The 23,109-nt window shown below is 38.4% G+C and overlaps 1 protein-coding gene across 1 annotated transcript in view; it reads left to right on the plus strand.

The window, feature by feature from the left end:
• SPAG17 (sperm associated antigen 17) overlaps positions 1–23,109 on the plus strand; it is a 245,270-nt gene that overhangs the window by 124,307 nt on the left and 97,854 nt on the right. The window contains exons 19-22 of the mRNA XM_010830710.1: positions 12,924–13,105; positions 14,671–14,768; positions 19,848–20,087; positions 21,474–21,585. Coding sequence (XP_010829012.1) covers positions 12,924–13,105; positions 14,671–14,768; positions 19,848–20,087; positions 21,474–21,585 — 632 coding nt within the window. The remainder of the gene's footprint in view (positions 1–12,923; positions 13,106–14,670; positions 14,769–19,847; positions 20,088–21,473; positions 21,586–23,109) is intronic.

Raw genomic sequence — 23,109 nt, forward strand, 5'->3', positions numbered from 1 at the left:
TCCAGTGTTCTTGCCTGGAGAATCCCAGGGACTGGGAGCCTGGTGGGCTGCCGTCTCTGGGGTCGCACAGAGTCGGACACGACTGAAGCGACTTAGCAGCAGCAGCAGCAGTGTTCCATTATGTATATGTAGCACATCTTTATCTATTCATCTGTTGATAGACATTTAGGTTGCTTTCATATCTTGGCTATTTTGAACAATGCTGCTATATCATTCATTTCTCATTTCCATCATTCTTATTTGACCCATGGATTGCATAGAAATGTGAGTTTTTATTTTAAACATTTGGCTGAGTTACATTTTTATTATAGTTTATAATTTCAAAAGTAGTAGTCAGACAACATGTTCTACAGAATACTGATGCTGTGAAATTTGTTGATCAACTTTGTTGCTTAATATGTGGTCAGTTGTTATAAATACTCCAAGTTTGTGTGTTAAGGAAGTTTATTCTTTGGTTTTTGAATACAGGTTTGTATTTCTTAATCTTCACTATTCTTTCTGGTTTTTAAAAACTTGGTCAATCAACTAATGAGAAATGATTTTTAAAAAACTCAATGTGTGATGGAACCTGGTAGATTTATTCCTATAAATTTGTCAGTTTTTGACTTCACGCATGTTAAGATTGACACCACCCTTATGATGATACCAGCCTTATGGCAGAAAGTGAAGAAGAACTAAAGATCCTCTTGATGAAAGTAAAAGAGGACAATGAAAAGGTTGGCTTAAAACTTGACATTCAAAGAACTAAGATCATGGCATCCAGTCCTACCTGCCACTTCATGGCACATAGATCGGGAAACAATGGAAACAGTGACAAACTTTATTTTCTTGGGCTCCAAAATCACTGCAGATGGTGACTACAGCCATGAAATTAAAAGACACTTGCTCCTTGGAAGAAAAGCTGTGACTAACCTAGACAGCATATTAAAGAGCAGAGACATTACTTTGCTGACAAAGGTCCATCTAGTCAAACTATGGTTTTTCCAGTCGTCATGTATGGATGTGAGAGTTGGACTATAACAAACACTGAGTTCAAGGAACTGATGCTTTTGGACTGTGGTGTTGGAGAAGACTCTTGAGAGTCCTGTGGACTGAAAGGAGATCTAACCAGTCAAACCTAAAGGAAATCTGTTCTGAATATTCATTGGAAGGACAGATGCTGAAGCTGAAACGCCAGTACTTTGGCCATCTGATGCGAAGAACTAACTCTTTAGAAAAGACCCTGATGCTGGGAGAGATTGAAGGCAGGAGGAGAAGGGGACGACAAAAGGAGATGGTTGGATGGCATCACCAACTTGTACATGAGTTTGAGCAAGCTCCGGGAGTTGGTGATGGACAGGGAAGCCTGGGGTCGCAAAGACAGACATGACTGACTAACTGAAATGATGTTAAGATTATGTTAATAAGCAAAACAAGAATTGAGTTGTTTCCCTGATTAAGCTTTTATCAATGTGCAATGTCTTTATCTCTAGGATTGCTCTTTGCTTTCAAGGTTATATTGACCAATATTGATATATCTGAACAGACTTTATCATATGTATCTTATCTGATAGTGATAAACTTTACAAGCCTCTTTTATATTTTATCTTGTATATCCTTTTCTATCCATTTACCTCTTGCAAAATATATATATAGCCAAATTTTAAAAATTCATCTGACAATATTTACCTCTTGAGAACCTAGTTCATATATTTGGATTAATTTCAACCACTTAATTTTGTCCTTTTATTTGCTCTTTTTTTTCAGTTTCTTTATTTCTCCTTATTTGGTTTGAATTAATTTCATTTTTATTACTACTACCAGAATGACAGTTATACACTATATCTCAACTCATTCTTCAGCAACTGTGATATTCACTTGAAAATTGACAAAGTCATCAGCACCTTTGTTACGCTATTCAGTCACTCAGTCACGTCCGACTCTGTGATCCCATGGATCGCAGCACGCTAAGCTTCTCTGTCCTTCAGTGTCTCCTGGAGTTTGCTCAAATTCATATCCATTGAGTCAGTGATGCTATCTAACCATCTCATCCTCTGCTGCCCCCTTCTCCTTTTGTCTTCGATCTTTCCCAGCATCGGGGTCTTTTCCAATGAGTCGGGTCTTCACATCAAGTGGCCAAGTATTGGAGTTTCAACATCAGTCCTTGAAATGAATATTCAGGATTGATTTCCTTTAGGATCGACTGCTTTCATCTCCTGCAGAAGACCGTGCCTTTACCTTCCTACCAAATAATATAAGCACAATAGAGTGTTTTAACTTCTTATCACCAGTCCATATTTTCTATTATTGCAGAACACTTTAATTCTATCTTAATGTTTTTACCCCACAATATAATAACATTATTGTTTTCATATCCAGTGTTTGTAAATTAATATATGCTTACTATTTTATTTTCCCTTCTTCCTAAGATAAGAGCTTTAAAAGTTCATATAGTGAGGATCTTTGGTAGTAAAATCAGTTTTGTTTATTGCAAATATCTTCATTTTAGCCTTGTTCATGAAAGATAATTTTGCTTAGGATATAGTTCTTGATTGACATGTAAATTCTCAGCACTTTGAAGAAAATTATCCCATTGTCTTCTGAATGCCTTTGAAGTTATTAAGATGTAAACATCATTCTTAATAAAAAATGTTACAAGCATCTTTATAAAATTAGAAACAAAATAGAGGTAACTACCATGACCAATTCTAAGCAACATTTAATGAAGATCTAAATCAGAAAAATTACTAAAAGTATCTTTAAAGTATAGGAACCCAAAAGGAAACTGCCATTATTGGCAGCTGAGGTTATTAGCGACACAGGAAAATCCCAAACAATCTATCTAAAAATGTGAATTAATGGGAGAAATTACCTGAAGATCAGCCCTGAATATTCATTCAGCAACCCTGATGCTGAAGCTCCAACACTTTTGTCTCCTGATGCAAACAGCCGATTCCTTAGAAAAGACCCTGATACTGGGAAAGATTGAAGGCAAAGGAGAAGGGAGCAGCAGAGGATGCGATGGTTGGATGGCATTACGGACTCAATGGACATGAATTTGAGCAAACTCCGGGAGATAGTGGAGGACAGAGGAACCTGGTATGCTGTGGCATGACCCCATGCCAGTCCATGGGGTCACAAAGAGTTGGACACAACTTAGCAACTGGATAACAACAGCAGCATATCCTCTAACTGCATTTTTTTGCACTACAAGAAATTGTTAGAAAATGTGATGTTTAAAAAAGGAAAAAACACCATTGACAACAGAAACAAAAACTAGAATACCCAAAAAAGGCAAACCTAGGGCTTGTTTACACCCACACTTTGACCAAAGAAAATCATTCTTTTTCCATTCCCCTCCCAAGTGAAAATGTTAGATATACTTGGCTTCAGATATTACAAATTAAATAATAAAACCCAACATATTGATCTTTACATACATTTTATAACTTAATAAAATAGATACATTTTTCTCTTTCAGTAACCTATTTTATGACATGTTCTGTAATTTACTTCTCCAGTGATGTTTATATTATTCTCCCAAGTGTGTAAAATATATCACTTAGAGATGTATTGGTGTTACACTAACCTTATGGATAACACTGACAATTATGTGTATTTTTTATGACCTGATTCTCCAAGATAATTGTGGATTCAAGTTAACAACCAGAATCACATGGTAAGTAGAATTTAATCCAATTCTGTGCTTACTTAGCTTTCTGCAAGAACCCAGTGCAGGAGATCCAGCATGACCCCATCTTCATCCCATCAGGGGGCTCAGCAGCTGCCCCAGGGCACCACTTCTTTTGCTTCCCTCCCCACACTGGTTGTGCGTACCTGCTGAAATGGGCATCAAGGTGCCGTGTTCCCCCCTTCACCTAAGAAGCTACAGCCTGCAGTCCACTCCCATTTGTCTCGTTAAGGTGTGAGCCCACAGCTCTGAGGATTCACAGCACATAAGGCAGTCAAAATATTCCACCTTTTAACTCTGTAGAAAAAACAATACTGTTAGAAGTTAGACTACAAAGTCATTTTCCAAGACCCTTTGCTTACACATACAGGAGCTTCCACAGTACGTACCTGACTTTGTGGAGAGTAAGAATACTTCACATGGAAAACCGTTTAGAGTTAGTGGATTCCAAGGGGCTGGGTAGCAGGGCCCAATGGGAGAGAGAGTAGGTCAGAGGATGAAGAATAGATTAATCTACAACCTTGTCAGTCCTTCTGAAGTTAATTCTCTATTCAGCTTTTCTATTTCTTCTTCAATTACTTTTGGAAATTTTTACTTTCTTAAGGAATCATGCATGACATCTAGATTTTCCAGTCTATTAAAATAAAATTAATCAGTATTCCCCAAATAAACATCCATTTCTGAGAGAGATAGATTAATGTCTGTCTTTATGATTATAGCTCTGTTTCTTCTTCCTGTTCTGCATGTGTACTGTATGCATATGTGTATATGCATAACGTTATTTTTTAATTTCTATTTTTATATACATCCTTCTTAAAGGATTGTAACTTATCAACATGATAACACGTCTATCTTCCTTTTAATGCTTTTCACCTTGAATTTAACCATATTTGATATTAATATTATTGGAAATTCTTTTATATTAATAATTTACTGATGTAATGTTCTCAGTCATTTTGCATGTCAACTAGGAATGATGTTTCACTATATTCATGGAAAACTGGTTATAATGGTTAAACTAGTAAGAGAATTATTTTTCTCCTGTAGCAAAAAAAAATCTGTAGTTGGGCATTGTGTCAGGGATAGTGCTGCTGCTCACAAAAATTGAGGACCTAGACTTCTGCCATTTTTATATTCTTCTGCTTGAATTTGATTTTTAGATATATCTCTCTTTTTAAAATTTAAACTTTTTATTTTCTCCTGGGATATAGCCACTTAACAATGTTGTGATAGTTTCAGATGAACAGTGAAGTGACTAAGCCATACATATACATGTATCCATTCTCCCTCTCAGAGAAGGCGATGGCACCCCACTCCAGTACTCTTGCCTGGAAAATCCCATGGACGGAGGAGCCTGGTGGGCTGCAGTCCATGGGGTCGCTAAGAGTTGGACACGACTGAGCAACTTCCCTTTCACTTTTCACTTTCATGCATTGGAGAAGGAAATGGCAACCCACTCCAGTGTTCTTGCCTGGAGAATCCCAGGGACGGGGAGCCTGGTGGGCTGCCGTCTCTGGGGTCACACAGAGTCGGACACGACTGAAGCGACTTAGCAGCAGCAGCAGCAGCAGCATTCTCCCTCTAGCTCTCCTCCCATTCAGGCTGCCACATAACACGGAGCATTGTTCTATGTGCTATACCATAGGTCCTTGTTGGTTATCCATTTTATTTTTTATTTATTTTTTAATGGACATACTATGGTCTCTTTATTTAATTTATACATTTATACAGGTCAGCCATTCTATTTCAATGCTTTATTTACACAAATCTGTTGTCATTGTTTAGCTATACAAAGGATTGTGAAAACTATTTTAGATTCTACAAACATGAATAGGCCTTTGTTCTTGAGCTCAGTTTAGTCATAATTCATAAATATTTAAGTAGTTTGGAAAGTATGAATAATATTTTTAAAACTATATTAAAGAACTGATGGAAAATTGTACATATCATTACTAAACTATGAGTTTCATGAGAAATGGCGAATAATTGTGTTTACAGCATATTCTTAATTGATACTTTTGAGAAAATATTTATGTTGATAAATTTTAGGCATTACTATTTATACAGCATTCTGAACACCATACAATATAACAAATATTTTAAAAATCATCTTTATATTAGAAAGCTTACAACCTATTTAAGAATTCTATTTTACTGTCATTAATAATAGTGAAGCTTCTACTTATTGATGCTTATGATGTGTCAGACTCGTGTTCAACGCTTTCCATATATCATCTCACTTTGTTATCACAACATTATACAAATGAAGAAGTTGAGGATTATTTGTAAGTAAGTGGCAGATCTAGGATTTGAACCTGAGCCTTCCAATATCAAAGCGGACCTGAATTTTCTATTATTACTGCAATAAAGTATATACTGCTGATACTACTACTTACATTTTTCTGTAGGATTGATGTTTATCTCTTTTATTATTTATCTTTGTACATTTTTACATTTATAAAGATTTTAGATTATATACTTCTTGAAGGATAAAAACATTTTATCATTTTATATTATCTATGAACATAGCAGGTAAATATAGCAGTGTGTACAAGTCCATCTCAAAATCCCTAACTGTCCCTTCCCCCCATCTTTCCCCCAGGCAACCATAAATTCATTTTCTAAGTCTTTTGACTTTGTTTCTGTTTTAGATACACCTCTTTTAAATATCAACTTGAGTTTTTTAGCCACTCTGAGATCTCCTGTCTTTTAAAATATTCTAATAATAATAACAATGTTAATTTTTTTACATTTAAAATAACTTAATATATTCACTTTTACTTTATTTGTTAATATATTTGGCCTCATTCTTACCATTAAATTTATACAACCCATATTTTTACTTCAAGATTAATCCCTTTCTTCCTTTGTTAGACTCAATTCATTCTTAGCATGTGATTTTTTAAAAGTCATAAATTCTACTTATATTTTTGTAGAAGTTACACTTATCCTTTTAAATCACATTTAAATACTTTTATATAATAGATAGGGTTGCTGCTGCTGCTGCTGCTAAGTCGCTTCAGTCGTGTCCAACTCTGTGTGACCCCATTGACAGCAGCCCACGAGGCACCCCCGTCCCTGGGATTCTCCAGGCAAGAACACTGGAGTGGGTTGCCATTTCCTTCTCCAATGCAGTGAATATTAATACCATTTCCCAGGAAATGTTAAAATGTTTAACATATTTTCACATGCTCCCAGTGCATCTCCTACCTCCCATTTAGAAATTGTCTATAAATTTTGTTTCTAATCGTAAAGTAATATTTTTGATAACAAGTAATAGAACTGAATATAAATAATTACTTACATTTAACTATTAATTTTATTCTTTCTCAACTCTTACTTATATCCCATGTTGTCTTTCTTCAACTTTTCTTTTAAGCTCTGGAATACATTTTTGAGTAATTATTTCAGGAAGTATCCCTGGGTGGCAAACTTCCTGAATCACTGTGTGCTGAAATGCTTCTTATTTTGTCATTTCATTTGAAATATACATATCTGTGTTCCGTTATCACAGATCAATAGTAAGCATTCTGGGTTTTGTTTAAAACTATTAAAAGTTTCTAAGAATAAGAGAGTATAATCTGATTTAAGGATTAAAAGGATCTTTCTAGTTGCTCTGTTAGGAATAGACTACAGGGACTCGAAGGTAAGAACAAGGAAACTTGTTGGAAGACTATGACAACAATCCTAGCAAAAGATGATAGTGACTTAGACCAGGATTCGGCAGTAAGCAGAGTGAGATGTGATACGATTTTGAATATATTTAAATATGTTTTAAAAAATCATTTGGATTTCCTGACAGTTGGAAGAAGAACTTGAGAAACAAGAGTAGTCAAGATAACTTCAGGGTATTTGACCTGTTCAACTCAACATGTTAACAAGTGTAGACTTACCACCAACTAACAGGCCAAGCAGGAATTCAAGAGACACCTGTAGTAACAGGCAAGTTTGGCCTTGGAGTACAAAATGAAGCAGGGCGAAGGCTAATAGAGTTTTACCAAGAGAATGCACTGGTCATAGCAAATACCCTCTTCTAACATCACAAGAGATGACTCTCTACATGGACATCACCAGATGGTCAATTACTGAAATCAGATGGACTATATTTTTTTACAGCCAAAGATAGAGAAGCTCTATACAGTCAGCAAAAACAAGACTGGGAGCTGACTGTGGCTCAGATCATGAACTCTTTATTGCCAAATTCAGACTTACATTGAAAAATGTAGGGAAAAGCACTAGATCTTTCAGGAATGACCTCAATCAAATCCCTTATGATTATACAGTAGAAGTGACATGTAGATTTGAGGAATTAAATCTGACAGTGTGTCTGAAGAGCTATGGATGGAGGTTTGTGACATTGTAGAGGAGGTGGTGATCAAAAACCATCCACAAGAAAAAGAAAGGCAAAATGGTTGTCTGAGGAGCCCTTACAAATAGCTGAGAAAAGAGAATCAGAAGGCAAAGGAGAAAACGAAAGATATACTCACTTGAATGCAGAGTTCCAAAGAATAGCAAGGAGAGACGAGAAAGCCTTCCTCAGCGATCGATGCAAAGAAATAGAGGAAAACAACAGAATGGGAAAGACTAGCGATCTCCTCAAGAAAATTAGAGATACCAAGGGAGCATTTAATTCAAAGATGGGCATGATAAAAGGACAGAAACGGTATGGACCTAACAGAAGCAGAGGATATTAAGAAGAGGTGGCAAGAATACACAGAAGAACCATACAAAAAAGATGACCCAGATAACCACGATGGGATGATCACTCACCTAAAGCCAGACATCCTGGAATGCGAAGTCAAGTGGGCCTTAAGAAGCATCACTACTTGGACAAAGCTAGCGGAGGTGATGAAATTCCAGGTTAACTATTTCAAATCAGAAAAGATGATGCTGTTTAAGTGCTGCACTCATTATGCCTGCAAATTTGGACAACTCCACAGTGGCCACAGGAGTGGAAAAGGTCTGTTTTCATTCCAATCCCAAAGGTAATGCCAAAGAATGTTCAAACTACCACACAATTTGACTCATCTCACACACTACCAAAGTAATGCTCAAAATTCTCCAAGTGAGGATTCAACAGTATGTGAACTGAGAACTTCCAGATGTTTAAGCTGGATTTAGAAAAGGCAGAGGAACCAGAAATCAAATTGCCAACATCTATTGGATCATAGAAAAAGCAAGAGAATTACAGCAAAACATTTACTTCTGCTTTATTGACTATGCCAAACCTTTGACTGTGTGGATCACAACAAACTGTGGAAAATTCTGAAAGAGATGGGAATACCAGACCACCTGACCTGCCTCCTGAGAAATCTGTATGCAAGTCAAGAAGCAACAGTTAAAACAGAACATGGAACAACAGACTGGTTCCGAATTGGGAAAGGAGTACATCCAGGCTGTATATTGCCATCCTGCTTATTTAACTTATATGCAGAGTACATCATATGAAATGCCAGGCTGGATGAAGCACAAGCTGGAATCAAGATTGCCAGGAGAAATATAAATAACCTCACATATGCATATGACACCACCCTTATGGCAGAAACTGAAGAGGCACTGAAGAGCCTCTTGATGAAAGTGAAAGAGGAGAGTGAAAAAAAAAAAAAAAGCTTGTTTAAAACTCAGCATTCAAAAAACTAAGATCATGGCATCCAGTCCCATCACTTCATGGCATATCGATGGGGAAACAGTGGAAACAGTGACAGACTTTATTTTCTTGGGCTCCAAAGTCACTGCACATGTTGACTGCAGCCATGAAATTAAAAGATGCTTGCCTCTTGGAAGAAAGTGAAATGAAATGAAGTCGCTCAGTTGTGTCTGACTCTTTGCAACCCTGTGCACTGTAGCCTACCAGGCTCCTCCATCCATGGGACTTTCCAGGCAAGAGTACTGGAGTGGGTTGCCATTTTCCTTCTCCAGTGGATCTTCCCAACCCAGGGATCAAACCTGGGTCTCCCACATTGTAGGCAGACACTTTACCATCTGAGCCACCAGGGAAGTCTATGACCAACCTAGACTGCATATTAAAAAGCAAAGACATTACTTTGCTGACAAAAGTACATATAGTCAAAGCTATGGTTTTTTCCAGTAGTCATGTATGGATGGAGAGTTGGCCCATAAATAAAGCTGAGTGCCGAAGAATTGATGCTCTTGAACTGTGGTGTTGGAGAGGACTCTTGAGAGTCCCTTGAACTGCAAGATTAAGCCAGTCAGTCCTAAAGGAAATCAGTCCCGAATATTCACTGGAAGGACTGATGCTGAAGCTGAAATTCTAATACTTTGGCCACCTGATGTGAAGAACTGACTCATTAGAAAAGACCTGATGCTGGCAAAGATTGAAGGCGGGAGGAGAAGGGGACACAGAAGACGAGATGGTTGGATGGCATCACCAGCTCAATGGACTTGAGTTTGAGCAAACTCTGGAAGATAGTGAGGACAGGGAGACCTGGCATGCTGCAGTCCTTGGGGTTGCAAAGATTTGGACATGACTGAGCAATTGAAGAACAATAACATTACTAAATCCCAGTAAGCAGTAAGACACTGTGAGTTCAGTTCAGTTCAGTCACTCAGTCGTGTCCAACTCTTTGCAACCCCATGGAATGCAGCATGCCAGGCTTCCCTGTCCATCACCAACTCCCGGAGTTTACTCAAACTTATGTACATTGAGTCGGTGATGCCATCCAACCATCTCATCCTCTGCCGTCCCCTTCTCCTCCCACTTTCAATCTTTCTTAGCATCAGGTCTTTTCAAATGAGTCAGTTCTTCACATGAGGTGGCCAAAGTATTGGAGTTTCAGCTTCAGTATCTGTCCTTCCAATGAATATTCAGGACTAATTTCCTTTAGGATGGACTGGTTAGATATCCTTGCAGTCCACAGGGCTCTCAAGAGCCTTCTCCAACACCACAGTTCAGAAACATCAGTTCTTCGGCACTCAGATTTCTTTATAGTCCAACTCTCACATCCATAGATGACGACTGGAAAAACCATAGCTTTAACTAGATGGACCTTTGTTGGTGAAGTAATGTCTCTGCTTTTTAATATGCTGCCTAGGTTGGTCGTAACTTTTCTTCCAAGGAGCAAGCATCTTTTAATTTCATGGCTGCAGTCAGCATCTGCAGTGATTTTGGAGCCCAAAAAGATTAAGTCTGTCACTGGTTCCATTGTTTCTCCATCTATTTGCCATTAAATGATGGGACCAGATGCCATGATCATAGGTTTCTGAATGCTGAATTTTAAGCCAACTTTTTCACTCTCCCCTTTCACTTTCTTTCTGCCACAAGTGTGGTGTCATCTGCATATCTGAGGTTATTAATATTTCTCCTGGCAGTCTTGATTCCAGCTTGTGCTTCATCCAGCCTGGCATTTTGTATGATGTACTCTGCATATAAGTTAAATAAGCAGGGTGACAATATACAACCTTGACATACTCCTTTCCTGATTTGGAACCAGTCTGTTGTTCCATGTTCTGTTTTAACTGTTGTTTCTTGACCTGTGTATAGATTTCTCAGGAGGCAGGTCAGGTGGTCTGGTATTCCCATCTCTTTAAGAATTTTCTACAGTTTGCTGTGATCCACACAGTCAAAGGTTTTGGCATAGTTCATAAAGCAGAAGTAGATGTTTTTCTGGAACTCTCTTGCTTTTTCGATGATCCAGCAGATGCTGGCAATTTGATCTCTGGTTCCTCTGCCTTTTCTAAAACCAGCTTGAACATCTGGAAGTTCACGGTTCACATACTGATGAAGCCTCGCTTGGAGAATTTTGAGCATTACTTTACTAGTGTGTGAGATGAGTGCAATTGTGCAGTAGTTTGAGCATCCTTTGGCATTGCCTTTCTTTGGTATTGGAATGAAAACTGACCTCTTCCAGGTCAGTAAGATGCTGACATATACATAAATGCACAAGCAGCTTAGGTTGTAGTATTTAGGATGAGGGTATTCACAAGCCTGATAAGTTTATAGCAAGACTACAATGTTTCAACTAATCCAGTGAGTCAGTTAGTTGGTGGTCAATTCAGATGGTACCTATTGTGCTATAAAATTGCCCTATAAAGACATTTTACCATATTACTCTGCAATTAACAGTGCTAAGAATGACTGTTTCTCCAAACTGTCATCAACTTTTGGTATTATCAAGCATTAATCTTTGATTTGGAGGGAAATATCTAATTTTTAATTTTGTAGGTGTTTAATCATGAAGGAAGTTGAAGATTTTTCATATCTTCATTGAATATTTATAAATGACTACTTTGTACAAAATATATTATAGCATATATCTCTATATTATGTTTGTTACATGGGCAGTTTCTGTTCAGTTCAGTTCAGTCACTAAGTCGTGTCCGACTCTTTGCAACCCCATGAATCGCAGCACACCAGGCCTCCCTGTCCATCACCAACTCCCAGAGTTCACTGAGACTCACGTCCATCGAGTCAGTGATGCCATCCAGCCATCTCATCCTCTGTCGTCCCCTTCTCCTCCTGCCCCCAATCCCTCCCAGCATCAGTCTTTTCCAGTGAGTCAACTCTTCTCATGAGGTGGCCAAAGTACTGGAGTTTCAGCTTTAGCATCATTCCTTCCAATGAACACCCAGGACTGATCTCCTTTCCAATAGACTGGTTGGATCTCCTTGCAGTCCAAGGGACTCTCAAGAGTTTTCTCCAACACCACAGTTCAAAAGCATCAATTCTTCAGCACTCAGCTTTCTTCACAGTCCAAGTCTCATATCCATGCATGACCACTGGAAAAACCATAGCCTTGACTAGAGGGACCTTTGTTGGCAAAGTAATGTCTCTTCTTTTTAATATGCTGCCTAGGTTGGTCATAACTTTCCTTCCAAGGAGTAAGCGTCTTTTAATTTCATGGCTGCAGTCACCATCTGCAGTGATTTTGGAGCCCCAAAAAGTAAAGTCTGACATTGTTTCCACTGTTTCCCTATCTATTTCCCATGAAGTGGCAGTTTAGAATCAGTTAATTTTTGAAAAGTTCATTTGCACAATCAGTATCTTATGCACTTGTTGACTTTGAAGTGAAGTGTCAGTTGCTCAGTCATGTCGGACTCTTTGTGACCCAGTGGACTGTAGCCCACCAGGCTTCTCTGTCAATGGGATTCTCCAGGAAAGAATACGGGCGTGGATCACCATTCCCTTTTCCAGACTCAGGGATTGAAGCTGGGTCTCCTGAATTGCAGGCAAATTGTTTACCATGTGAGCTGCCTATTAACTCAGGTGTCACCTGCTGATCTTTTCCTTTTTTAGAAATTATTTGGAACTTGTTGCAAAATCCATTCAAGATTGGATCATAAAAGAAGAAGCTATATATCAGGAAACTAAAATGTCTGATGAAATCAATAAAGCCAAGTATGAGCTGGAAATAAAATCTTCTGTTGCTACCAAAGTTTCCTCTACTAGCAAAATTTATTCTATTAAAAAATCTAAAAGTAAGTAACCAATTTAACTTATATATAAAATCCCAAGACATTCTGCTGTTTACTAATTATATCAAGTCTGTAACTATTTCAGGATTAAAGAGTTGTCCACAACATTTCTGTGACTCTTCACTTTCCCTATAAAATAGAATAGCTGCTTCCTAAATATGATGAGAATATTTGTCTTATATTGATTTGATACTTGTCTTATATTGACCCCACTTCCTGCCAGATTTGAAAGAGTCAATCTGTTGAGATTAAATGTGATGTTAGGGAAATGCCGCATGTCTTTATTTTGGTGGGCTTGATAGGTTCGCCTATCTACGGTTTGTTGGCAATATATGAAGTAAATTCAGAGACAGTATGTCTCTGTAAGAATAATTATGGCCTCCAAAGTGAGAATAAAACAAGACCTTCCTTATAAGAGTAAACAGAAGAGTCCCGAGACTAGCTGGGGGGGGGGGCGGTTAGAATAACAAATGAAGGGAAAATGAATTCTTGGGGGCCTGTGACATGGATTAGATGGGATGTTGCATCAATATACAGTTTTGTTTTTGTTATTTTCATGGTGTTGATGCTGTCAAGCAGAGAGAAGAAGGTGACGAAAAGAAAAAGGACACTTGATCAATGAATGAAATGTTGATGTAATTCATCTGGAAAATAAAGATATTTTACTGGGTTGAGACAAAGGGAATGAACTCTGTGTAATTACTATTCATTATTTCTGGTAACTAAGTTGAGAGTGATTTCCTGTAAAGAAGCAAAACCATATAATTTCCTAAGTTTTTGCAACCTCTATAAAGTACCAGAGGAATTTGTGCTTGGCTTGATTCTTAGATAAAACTTGGCAAACCAAGTCAACGATTCACCTTTCACCAAAATGGTTCCATAATCTGTCCATCAGTTTGGCCTTCCTCCAGGTGGGCAGCACAGGACAGCACCAAGTAATTCGAATACTCGATGGGACTATATAAGACAGGTAGGGCTGCCCTTACAGTTATATCCAGGTCATGCTTATCTGCTAGTACCAAGGACTGTGGGTTGACTGCCTTTTCTTTATTCTGCTTCTGAGCAGAACCAAAAGCTCAACAATTAATTGGGTGTCTGTGGACCAAATTCAGAAAATGGTCGATTTGAAACCAGAGTTGGAATGCACCTGGTAGGTATTACATTCTGTTTGAGGCCTCTCAAGTCAGGACAGATGTAAATCTTCACCACAAAATAACTGTAATGGCAAGAGGAGGTCTTCAGTATGGAAGGAAAAGATAAATTTGTCCTGTGTGGTTTTAAGGGGTTAAATTAGGATTAATTAGATTACAACTCTAGTGAAAGTCCAGCTCAATAAAAGCTTCAGAATCTCAACACATTGAGAATGGAATGTACTGCCTCCACTGATGGCGAGTCGTTCATCCCTAAAAGATTTCATTTCTACTTCAGATGTCCACTCTAGAGATGACAAAAAAAAAAAAAAAAGAATTCAGATATGAGTGAATAGGGCTCTCCTACAACTCAGATGTTTGGTCCTTCTATGAAAATTAGAGAGTTTTACCAAGAAGTTTAATTTTCTCTGGTTATAGGTAACAAAGGAATGAGCAAGACAGAAATATCAGATCAAGAAAAAGACAAAGAAAAAGAGAAGGAAAAGATTAATTTTATTTTAGAAGGCTCTCTCAAGGTAATCCAAAGAAAGAAATATGACATTGACAAATTACAGGTTCAAAATTATTTTTTTCTAGAGCATTTGTGTAAGTATCACAGGAAATGATCTTTTTGCTAAACTCTCAGATAATTGAATCTTCAAGGAAATAACAGTCTCTCGACCAAGCTCACTCCTCCACCAGATGATAAACCTTTAGGGAACTGCCAAAATCCAGGGCAGTGCCCCTTGTTCATAGTTGGTATTCTTGCTGCTTCTGTGGCAGTGGTTTGTTTTTGTTTGCATTTTTTTTCTAATTTTATTTTATTTTTAAACTTTACATAATTGTATTAGTTTTGCCAAATATCAAAATGAATCCGCCACAGGTATACATGTGTTCCCCATCCCGAACCGTCCTCCCTCCTCCCTCCCCATACCATCCCTCTGGGCCGTCCCAGTGCACCAGCCCCAAGCATCCAGCATCGTGCATCGAACCTGGACTGGCAACTCGTTTCCTACATGATATTTCACATGTTTCATTGCCATTCTCCCAAATCTTCCCACCCTCTCCCTCTCCCACAGAGTCCATAAGACTGTTCTATATATCAGTTTTTATTGGGATTTTTAATCACAAAAGTAATACATGCTTTTACAAGAAATCTTAACCTGGCTGGCCTAAGCTCCTGAAATCAGAAACAGTAAAAGTTTGGTTTGTTCTATGCTCATACAAGCATGCATGCACAAATGTAAAGAAAGTTTTCATGTTTGGTTTTGGTTTAGGTTTGATATATACATATATTTTTTAACTCTGCCAGATACTTTTTTCTCTTATCAATACATCCTGAATATCACTTCCAGACAGTATCGAGAGATCTAACTTATCTTCATAGCATTATATTAGTGTATGATTTGGATGTACCTTAATTTATAAAACAATTTCCTTATTAATAAATGCCAATTTTTTATATACAGAAACACTCAACTTTTATCTGGTCAAATCAATCATTTTTGGCCAAAATTTAGGAGACACTGCCAGATTTTGGCAAGGATGTGAAGTAAAGCAAACTCTCCTATACTGCTGAAGTATAAGTTGATACTTTCACTTTGGAAAATTGGGCATAACTACTAAAGTTAGGCATACGATTTCTCTTGAACCTAATAATTTCACTCCTAAGTACATACCTGATATACTTATGCATGCACGGGTGCACCGAGACATACGGACACAATTGTTCTTGCAGTGTTGTTTTTAACTCTCCCAAACTGGAAACAATTCAAATATCCATCAATAGAAAGTCTAGAATGGTTTACTCATGTGATGAAATACTATGCAGCTCTGGAAATGGCCTATAGCTTACAGAAGTATGTATGAATCTCACAAACATCATAGTAAGAAAAAGAAGAGAAAGTTAAAAGACTATATATTGATACATTATATAAGATTTCACTTATAGAAAATTTTAAATGGCAAAGTGCTGGGGTCCAGCCCCGGCTGATCCAGGGTATTCGAAGCGGGGACGGCGTCGGCGAGGATCAGGATACAATAGCTTCAATTAGATATTAATTAGAGATGTAAAGAGTAATAGAATGAGGATAGCTCAGCAGGAAAATTCAGTGGAGAAAAGAGGCTGAGTAGCTTGGTTTACGCGGGAGACCAATAAAACTTCAAGACAAGAAGCTTGCACCACTTACGTAGGCCGCAGGCGTCCTTCCGTTCTCCCGGTCGGATCTTAGAAGCCCAGGCATAATTAGTAAGCATGGCGGGTTCTGCGCTCCAGATGGAGACTCAGCCCGAGTGAGAGAGAGAGTGACATGGGAGACCAGTATTTCGAGAAACTGATCCCAATTCTTTATTTTCCATGGTCTACTTTTATACACTGAGATGTTATGCAAAAGTCACGCGGGGTCAGCAGTCCTGACTTTTATCAAAGTCAGGTGCTTCATACAAATATATACAGAGGTCTTAGAGGTGTTACATCATCTTCTGGCCAGGGGGCCTGCTGACAATTTATGACCCTCTCCTTGTGACAGCAGTCAGTCAACCAGGACACTTATTTCTCCAGGGGTGATTATTCCTAAAACAGACACCACCCAAATAAAGTTACATTCCTATAGGGTGTGGGTATAGTGGGTTTTAGTTAAGGAAAGAATTTACTTAGCCTAAGGTCTAATGTGATTAATATCAAAGGTTAATACTTATTTCTTCTATATATTCATTAATGTGTGTAAGGGCAGGGGATATGGAGACTTAGCAACAAGCATTGGCTCAACAAATGAAAAACCTTTCACCAATACAATTTCTAATCAGCCCATTATACTTATACTAATAGTTTTCTAACTTTTCTAAGGAACCTGTTTTTAGAAGGTTTAAAGCATCTCATGCCTCTCACGGTTGGGAGGCTGTGAGCAATCACATGTGGCCGGACAAGCCTGTCAGGCAGGCTAGAGAACCTTCAGAGGAGTTTGTAGGTTAAAACACTCTTGTCACGCCCAGGAGTTTTTATTAACTGGAGCTCTAAGTTAACTCCTTCTCCCAAAGAGGTGGTGGGGGACAGCCCCCCGTAAAGTCAGAGGTGTAGATGAGCACAAAGTAGTAAAGTAGGCAGGCTCTGGTTGTGGGGGTAGATGCTCGAGGATTTCCAGGGGGACTCCTGAGGCTCGATCCCACCTTTGCGTATGTTGAGCCTCCTTCCTCATGACCTTTGCCACGGGCCAAGTGCCTCACTCTGGCCCCCAACAGCAAAGCTTAAAGCTAATGTATTAAAAACTAGGATGATGGTTGCCTTTGGGGCAGTCCAAGTGGGTAGTAGTTGAGGAGAATGAAGGGGGCTTCTGGGGAGCTAGAGATCATCTATTGCTTGACCTGGTGGTACTTTTACAGGAGTGCTTACATACATGCATCAGGCGCTCTGTCATGTCTGACTCTTTGTGACCCCATGGACTGTAGCCTGCCAGGCTGCTCTGTCCATGGAATTTTTCAGGCAAGAATACTGGAGTGGGTTGCCATTTTCATCCTCCAGGAGATCTTTCTGACCCAGGGATCAAAACTGCATCTTCCCCTGCACTGCAGGCAGATTCTTTACCTGCTAAGCCATCAGGGAAGCCCACAGTAGTGCTTCAGTTCAGTTCAATTCAGTTCAGTCGCTCAGTCGTGTCCGCCTCTTTGTGACCCCATGAATCGCAGCACGCCAGGCCTCCCTGTCCACCACCAACTCCCAGAGTTCACTCAAACTCACATCCATTGAGTCAGTGATGCCATCCAGCCATCTCATCCTCTGTTGTCCCCTTCTCCTTCTGCCCCCAATCCCTCCCAGCATCAGAGTCTTTTCCAATGAGTCAACTCTTCGTATGAGGTGGCCAAAGTACTGGAGTTTCAGCTTTAGCATCATTCCTTCTTGGTGGTAATTCATTCAGATGTTCACTTAGGATTTGTGCTCTTTTTGAATGTGCTGCTGCTGCTGTGTCACTTCAATGTATGCTATAGCTTATCAAAAAAAAAAAGTTTTTTAAATATCTGTCATTTTTAAAAATGTTTTTAGGACTTCTACGCTTTTGATTCCATCAGGTTGATTCTACCCTGAGTTTATGTTAATTTTCATGCACTCTCTTAGAATATTTTCATAGATATGCTTTTCATATTCAGAGATCATTAGAAATGATCTGAAATACGTTTTTGTAGTGTAATGTAAGTGTTTTAATTTTTCTTTGCCCAGATGGACTGTCATTTCACTAGTACCATTTGATTAAATGTAATATTAATGCCCACCTCTTAAACTAAATTGGAATGTTGATATGTCACATATTAGGTACCCATTTTTAAATCTATTTTTAAAAATCCCTATAAAATGATAAAAGACATTCTAAGCTCTTCTGAACACTGGAGTGTTTAGTGTTTGTGTCCTTTGAAATTCATATGCTGAAAATCTAATCACAATGTGAAGGTATTTGAATCCATTTTTGAATGCTGAATCCTGTTTCAGTCACCCACTTATTTATTCCTATACAAGTACCATACTATTTTAATTACATTAGCTTTGTGGTAAGCTTATACATTGGGTAGGCAGGAATTGATTTCCCCATCTCCATCAGTGTGCAGTTACCCTCAAAATGTTGTTGGTTAATATTGGAGAGCCTCCCTGGCTTCTTGGTATTAATGGTAAAGATAAATTACATGGCAAAATATATGTTTGCTGCTTATACTAAATTTTAAAGTACCTGTTGATATTGAAACTAATACCTCTTGGGGCTTTTTCCTTTATTTAGGAGATACATTGAATTATGGGGATTGATTTAACAGTATGAATAACCTTTGCATTTCTAAAACAAACTTCCCTTCAGCTTTTCCTAAAGTTTAGTCCTTATCCTACAAAACCACATACGCCATAATTGCTTAAATATCTCTGGAAGAGGAGAGAGTTAAAATATGTATGTTTTTGTTCTATCCTAACTGATCTTTGGCAGTAGAACCTAGGAATTTTAATTTTTAGTAAGCTCCTGGGTCCATCTTTATGTACATTATTGATGAAAATTATAATACCAGTTTTTCATGGCATATTATTATCTTAATAAATAACTAGATTTGACCTGATAGTATTTTATCTAAAATTTTTGTGTCTAAGATGATTGAAATTATAGGCTTTTATATTGTTTTTAGCACGCATCACTATTAAGGTTATGTTGGCTTTTTAAATTTAGTTGATACACAGTATTATATGTTATATTACAATGATGATTTAATACCTTATCATTTTTGAAATACATTATGTTAGGAATGTTTCTTTGAACATCTAGTCTATCATATTGCCGGTTATTTAGAACCTAAATTGGGGATTTGACTCATGTGGAAAATATAGGAGGCAGGGAAACCAGCTAAGCGGCTGATGCAGTAGTTCAGGTTAAACATAAAAAGAAACCTGAAGTTAAAGAAAAAACTGCAACAGAGGTGAGTGAAGAAGCTGCAGTGAGAGAATCAAGGATTGTATGACAGTCTCTAGTTCAGTATTTTGATCCATCAGAGACATAGCTTATAAAAATTCACGTAAAATGGTCTCCAAAGTGAACCTGAATGGGATCAAATTTGTTTCAAAATCCTGTTAAATGTTTTAAATGTGTTTACAGGCCTGGAAAGAAGAACAAGATCGGTTAGCTGAAGAGGAACGCTTAAAGGAAGAAAAAAAAGCAGAAAAGAAGAGTAAGGAGGCTGTTAAAAAGAAAGGCAAGGAAAAAGTAGAAAAAGAAGATAGTAAGATTTTCAAGAAAAAATCTTTTATAAAGGAGAAGTTGAAAGAAGAGCAAATGAAGATCCCGGAAGTAACAGAGGAGCCCCTCCAGGAACCAGAACCTGAGAGAGTTTACCCGGTAGAATCAATTTTCTAAAAAGCTCCTTTGGGTTATTCCTAATTGTTTGGGGGAAAACTCGGCTTCGGTGGAAACAAGGTTTTCAGTCTTCACTGCCGTCAGAGAGGCCCTGGGGTTTCTGCCAGTTTGGGTGATCTCACACCTGCAATCCACCCTCTGATACCTGGAACCTTCCTTGCAGCCAACTGGCAAGACAGCAACACCCTCAGGCCAGTTTTTCTTGAGTGCCATGAAGCTAGTTTTCTAGATGGAATTTTGGCACAAAAGCATTCATTTAGGTATATGTAAATAAGCAACTGTGATAGGTCAAAATGTTACCAAACCGAACTTGGGTCCACTTACCCACACACAGTAAAGCCAAGCTACTGACAGCGGGTTGTTGTGAAGGAGAGTGCAGCATTTATCGCAGGGTGCCAAGCAGAGAGTCCTGGACTCAAAGTAGCTGACTCCCCAGTGGGTTTCAGGAAAGCAGATATAAAGGCCAAGTGAGGGAGGGGAGTCCCAGGCTACATGATCAGCTGTGCACAATTCTCTAGTTGATGGCGAGGTAATAGGTCTTAGGGGTAACAGAGTCACAGGGATTAACATTATCAATCCTTAGATATCAATAGGTCTGGGGGCTACTGTGCTTATTGTCATCAAGTCATTAATTTCTTCCATTTAGTGGGAGTTTTAGCATCTATAAAACAACTCAGGAAATGTGCATGAGATACGATTATCTAGGTACTAAGAGGAGCTAAAGCAGAGGATTTGAGGGAGGCAGTCTCTCCTGCAAAGGCCTCATAGGGTCCTGAGCACACAGAGGTTGGTTTTATCTGACTTAGATGACTGGACTTGCTGAGGGCATTGGGTTGTCTCTCTGTAGGCACCCACATTTCTTGCCTATAGCTTTTACCTTTCCCAGTCTCTCCCTCAAGCAGTTTTATGAGAAAAACATAATGGGCAAAAATGAGGGGAAAAGTAATAGTCCTCATCCTTTCTAGTTACTACTCTGAGCCAGTTGTTCTCAAGCTTTAGTATGTAATCAGTGTCACTTGGAGCTATATTAGCCACAAAATTGGAAAAGTCTTTAACACATGACCTTCTAAAGTGTAAAGTTATTAATATTCCTCAATATATCAGTTCACATTAAACAGAAAGTTAATAGCCAATGAAAGAAATTGGTTTCTCTTCCTATGGTATTATGAAGATAACCCAATGAACAGAGTTTAAAATCCTGAGATAAAGAGGCCAAAGATAAGATGGACACTGGCCTCCGAGTCTAAAAAGTAATAGACAAATCCTTTAGCAAAAATAAGGCTTATGGCAACTTGAAGTGGCTCACACAGATGACCTAATCTTTGTCAATGGCATTCCACATTCAAAGCATGATGTTTTCTCTTCTAGTTTCATGGATACAACATGGGAGAAATACCCGTGCAAATCTCAGGAACAAATTATTATCTGTATCCTTCTGATGGAGGGCAAATTGAAGTAGAAAAGACAACATTTGAAAAAGGTACCATTTAACAGCAGCTGGTTAATGGCTTGGAAGATATTAGCCCATTTCAGATCACCGTGGGGGCTTGTCCTCCTGACTGTGATGGGTGAGAGTAGTGATGTGCCCCCAGTAGCTCATATATGCACCACGTTTGCCATCTTCAGACTTCACTCTTTTCTGTTATAATAGCCTCTGCAAGGCACAGGCCGCCTCGAGGTTAGCTGGACATACTAAGACAAACGTTCCATGATATGAAAATATTGCTATAGGATTGGAAAATAATAGTAACTGCAATAAACTAATCATTACTTAATAATGTTAATTACAACAGACAGTGTTATCTCAGAAACCAAGCACATACTGTAAATTTAGAGCCAATTCCTGGTTTGGTCTTCTGGAGCACAGAGCTTGGGGCCCTGCCTCTGATATCCAGTTATTTTAGATATAGAGTAATTGCCTCTGGATTCAGAAGTCATTAGGTGAGAGGGGATCTTGCAGAATGAATTGAGGCAGACCTAGGCATGTCCTAGGCAAAGGACATACATTGTTCCCCGCAAGGGAAGAGCAGATCTGGGCTCTAGGAAACTTATCAAGGATATCTCGTAGAGCTTCTCTTTTTACTGTGCTTTAAAGATTTCTTAGGATGGGTTTGAGGACCTGGGCTTTATTTAAACAACTTATCATCTTGTAGGGAGCAATGGTTGCTGAGAGCTGGGAAGACTCAGTGGGAGGGAATGTGAGAAGGATCCTGTTTAATGTCCACAAGATTATGCAACCCAACAAGGGCCACCAAGGCTGCTCCCACCTACGCTCTGCCTATGACACCAGCCACCCCTTCTCACCTCCTACCCTTCCTCCACCTGCCATCCCTCTCTTAGTTTTCCTTCCTCCCTCCCTTCCTTGTCATCAAATGACCATAATTTAATGAGGAAATTATTACAAGAGTGAGAATGCTATTCCCTATGTGGAATCATGGCTTAAGCATCGTTAGGTAGTAATTGCCACATCAAACAAAAGATCATACTAATGATTTTTTTAATTTTATTTTTAAACTTTACATAATTGTATTAGTTTTGCCAAATATCAAAATGAATCCATCACAGGTATACATGTGCTCCCCATCCTGTACGATTTTTAAAATAAGAAGGCCTGCAAGTTATTCAAATTATTTAAAGAATGGTTGTGATACAACTTCTATCAAATGCCAGACTTTTTACTATATAAAATTTGTTTATTTAAAACATGAAAGGGATTTTTATTATAGATGTTGTTTAGTTGCTAAGTCATTTCCAACTCTTGCGACCCCATGGGTTGTAGCCGACCAGGCTCCTCATTTCCCAAGCAAGAATACTAGAACGGGTTGCTATTTCCTTCTCTCATTAATAGATTGATATACCTATGTATTTATATTACCATATGTTTCAGTATTTAGTATTTTGAATATCATCCCTAGGTGTAGAGTATAATTAGTGATAAAGATGAAACTCAGAATCACATTAACTGAGAAGAGCACTAGATTCTAGTTTTATAATGTTATGTTCT

Source organism: Bison bison, unplaced genomic scaffold (genome assembly GCF_000754665.1).
Source record: "Bison bison bison isolate TAMUID 2011002044 unplaced genomic scaffold, Bison_UMD1.0 scf7180017864519, whole genome shotgun sequence".
NCBI classification, from domain to species: Eukaryota; Metazoa; Chordata; class Mammalia; order Artiodactyla; family Bovidae; genus Bison; species Bison bison.